At 35.5% G+C, this 4,266-nt stretch overlaps 1 protein-coding gene across 1 annotated transcript in view; it reads left to right on the forward strand.

Moving 5' to 3' along the window:
* Positions 1 to 4,266, forward strand: part of bs (serum response factor blistered) — a 20,641-nt gene that overhangs the window by 2,762 nt on the left and 13,613 nt on the right. The window contains exons 2-3 of the mRNA XM_018506988.1: positions 9 to 278; positions 3,919 to 4,170. Coding sequence (XP_018362490.1) covers positions 9 to 278; positions 3,919 to 4,170 — 522 coding nt within the window. The remainder of the gene's footprint in view (positions 1 to 8; positions 279 to 3,918; positions 4,171 to 4,266) is intronic.

Below are 4,266 nucleotides of genomic sequence, written 5' to 3' on the forward strand. Positions count from 1 at the left end.
GCATCAAGCGCAGCATCTCCGACGTCTGCTACGGCGACGACGGTAATAACCCACGGCAGCAATCGCTCTCGCAGGGCATGCCCGCCGGCGGCATGCCCGGCGACTGCGTCCCCGACAATCTCGACGAGTCCTTCACCAGTCTAGGCCAGCCGAAGAAGTCACCCCCCTCGAACGGCAAGAAGACTAAGGGCCGGGTGAAAATTAAGATGGAGTACATCGACAATAAACTACGGAGATACACCACGTTCTCCAAGAGGAAGACTGGCATTATGAAGAAGGTTTGTATCGCGTGTACGACGCGCAAACCTGATCACTGATGTAATTGCACGGCCGAGTACCGGCTTCCCGCTCTCTCTAGTCTCTCTGTCAGTCCCTGTCAGTCTCTGTCTCTGTTACCGTGTTACGAACAGCGCGAAGGGCGCCGTGACTCGACACAGCGTCGTCGTCGTCTACCTACCTCTCTCGCCTCTTGAGCACGTCAAGTGCTCCGAGAGAGGGAGAGAAAGAGAAAACAAAAAGAGAATGTGCATGTGCGTGTATGTGTGTATGCGCGCGCGTCAAACTCTGTGAAAATAGTACCTACCCACACGTCGACGAGACTCGGAGCAATCGGAGTACGCCAACCGAGTACGATGTCTCACGTGCGTTTTCTCTCCGATTGTCGCGACGACAGCGACGGGACGGGAGTCGGGATGCTGCGCGCGGAGAGCTCCAGCGCGTGCGCGCTCCGCGAGTGACAGTACTCGCGCTCGCGCTTGCACTTGAAGCTGCCAGTTAGCGTTCATTGCGATTTACTTTTTTGTGTGTACCGCTCTCTGTCGGAGACTGTAATTCAAATCTCTCCCAAGAGTGGAGAACAAATCTCTCCCAATTCCTTCGTTTTCTTTTTAGAGACACGAGGAGGACAACACGTTTGAATCTCATTCGAGACTGCACTGCCAAAATCTTGTCACTGTATCTCGAATTGGCGAAATTGCTGTTTTTACCGATAAATAACCGGATAAATGAATATAGATAAGTACAAGTAAAAAAAACCGGTAAAGTTAATCTATCGTGAATTTCTATAGTTAAAAGTAAATACAGAGATTTTTATGTATTTCTATAATATTGATATCTGGGCGCGTTTCATATAATTTAAATTTTCTAAATGTTTATATTAGTTTATAATGCCAAAATTTTACTTCGTTTAAAAAAAATATCTTTCCATCAGCGTTCTTACGTAAAGTTCTCGCGAGTGAGAATTAAATTTTGGTTGGTCCCAAAATTGTAGCAATCGTATAAATTTTTAAATAATTATTAGGACTATTTTTATTTTTGTCATATCTCGATAAAATATGTCTTTTTCCTTTTCTGTTGTATTATCTTGACAAATTTTTTAATATTTTTTTTGTATCTCTTCGTCAACTATTGTCCCAAATATACTTTTCTACGATTTAATACAATTAAACTATATTTTCCTACACTTTAATAATATAATTTTCTTTTACTAACGTTTTGTTATTTAAAATCAAATATTAATTTAGCTCGAATTACCATTGATCGTTGTTAAAATCAATGTGTGTACAAATAATGAAGATTGTTCCTATTTTTTTACTCAAATTAAAAAGTAGGTAAATATATTTTATAGGCGCACGAATCATAAAGAAATGTCAATCACCGTGTTTTAAAATTGTTTAATTTTATGTGTTATGATTAGAATAATAATTAAATACATTATTATTAAATTGTTACTAAATTTGTTATTAAATTAATCACTAAACATTTCAGATAATAACATCGTTCGAAGATATCTGAATGGCTTGAAAAATTATAAACATAAAAAGTTGAGATCGCGGAGTGCTGTTCCTTAAAAAAAAAATTTTTTTTAGATTAACCTCTTTTCTCTCTCTCTCTCTCTCTCTCTTTTTCTTTGTGTAGCATATCTATTTTTCGAGTGAATAGATTTAAATAAAATTAGCTGTTTGTACAGAAAGGCGACTATTAATTCTGAACTGCGTTCTCTCTTTTTCCCTCGCCTTCCAATTTGTTATTTTATCCTTATTATTTGAATTTATGTTCTTTACTATTTTAAACAAATATCTCTTTCTTTAGTAAAAAGAAACTTGTCATAAGCGTGATACAATAAATTGTGAAACTATTTAATATTTTTATATTTGTGTAATCTAGAGATCGTTCATACATAATTAGGATGTATTGAAATTACATATGTTAATTTATCGATTTATTAATGACATAATTTGCATTAAAAAATGCTTGAAGAAACAATTTTACATTCTTTATTTTGATTATTTTTAATGAGATGTTAAGTTGCCGATTAAAAAATAAATTACATTATGAAGAATATATGTTAAAGATAGAATATATTGTATGTAAAAGAATTGTATTATAAATAAAATTAAAAACGTCGAGATAATGTCAACAGAAACGCTAAAATATGTAAAATTATATTGTATGTGTTTGGTCAAGAATTTTGAATTAAATTGATTTACATCGTTTTGGAAATGATTAAATTTATGATCTCATGTTTAATTAAAGACACGCGATTGGAACTGTATTTACAAAGAACATGCATAATTAATGAGGTGCATACATAAAAAACGATGAGTAACCATCTAAAATTGATCAAGTACTACTTTTTATTTAACTTTTAGATTTTAATTAGGTATCCATGTCAAAACGTGTATACGCATTTTTAATTGTTTTAGAAATTATCTGAATTGTATTTTAACAAAGAAAACGTTAAACGACTTATCCTTTCGATAAATAAATTTTAATTTCAGCTTTCACACATTTCGTTTAAAATGTTTTAAAAGAAAATAATAGGCACGTTGTTGCTTACATAAATACAGATATACGCATTACGCCATGTACTCGACACGTTAGTGATGATTTTATATTCGCCACATCCTTGAAATTTAATTACAATACTGATTATAATGTTACGAGCAATTTAAATTCGTCACTTGTTAAACTGATAGTATCATGCTTTATGATGGAAATTGCTGGCGTAAAGATGTCAGAATTCTTACCAAAATTTAAATAACTGTTTGGAAAAGACATAGTCATATAAAAAAATTAGCAATATTCTCTTCCTCTGCTCTTCATGATACATTAAAAAAATGTATTTAAAAATCATTAACCGATTTGATTCTTATAAACATATATAGGTATTTATACTTGATATCAGCGTTGCAAAATCACGTATGTAGATGTATTTACGCTTTATAGGATATATATATGTATCGTATTACTTTAAAAAAATTTATCTGATCATCATGCAATGTCATCTAAATGACATGCAATATGATTACATTTTTGTTACTTGCGTTCATATTGCATTTCTCAAAGTTATTTTTTACATTGGATGTTTTACGTTGATATTGGCATCATCAATATTTAAAAATTAAGGAAAATATATTCTAATATTTCGTGAGCCAAATATCAGCATGAAACATTACAACAGTTTATCGTAATGATAGTAAAATGTGCCACGCAAAAAGAATATCTCACGCAACAAAGTAATTATCATAACAGCAGATCATATTTACAATACATTAGTAAGATAAATACCCTTGTGTCTTTTCTAGTCCTTAATTATAGAAATCTTCAAATAATGAATTGGACATCATCCATTTGATATCCGTTATATTTTTGAAAACCTCTTTAAGATAGAATAAAATATCCACGCATCTCATTCTATCTTAAGTATAGATTCTAAAAAATATAACGATTCAATCAGAAGTCGTCTAAACGATGTTTAATCTCTCACTTGAGAATCTCTAATCTTTTATGGAGAAGAGAGAACCCGAATGAGCGGGTTCTACGAATAAGTAACAACAGAAAATATCTGAACGTAAAGTAAATAAATCCGTTTGGTCGTAGAATAAACTAATAGAATTGTCGACGTCGTATTTGCAGGCGTACGAGCTGTCGACGCTGACCGGTACGCAAGTGATGTTACTGGTGGCGAGCGAGACCGGGCACGTGTACACGTTCGCGACGCGCAAACTGCAACCAATGATCACGAGCGATGCCGGGAAGGCGCTGATCCAGACGTGTCTGAACAGTCCGGATCCACCGCCGTCGGGTTCGTCGGGCGACCAGAGGATGTCGGCGACCGGGTTCGAGGAGACCGAGCTGACGTACAACATCGCCGACGACGAGCAGAAAGTAAGGCAACTGGTGTACGGCTCGCCGCACGGTGGCTCGCTGCACGCCGGGTATCCTGGTACCGGGCCCGGTAGCGGGCCAGCGGGCGGGCCGACC

Source organism: Trachymyrmex cornetzi, unplaced genomic scaffold (assembly GCF_001594075.2).
Source record: "Trachymyrmex cornetzi isolate Tcor2-1 unplaced genomic scaffold, Tcor1.1 scaffold109, whole genome shotgun sequence".
Lineage (NCBI taxonomy): Eukaryota > Metazoa > Arthropoda > Insecta > Hymenoptera > Formicidae > Trachymyrmex > Trachymyrmex cornetzi.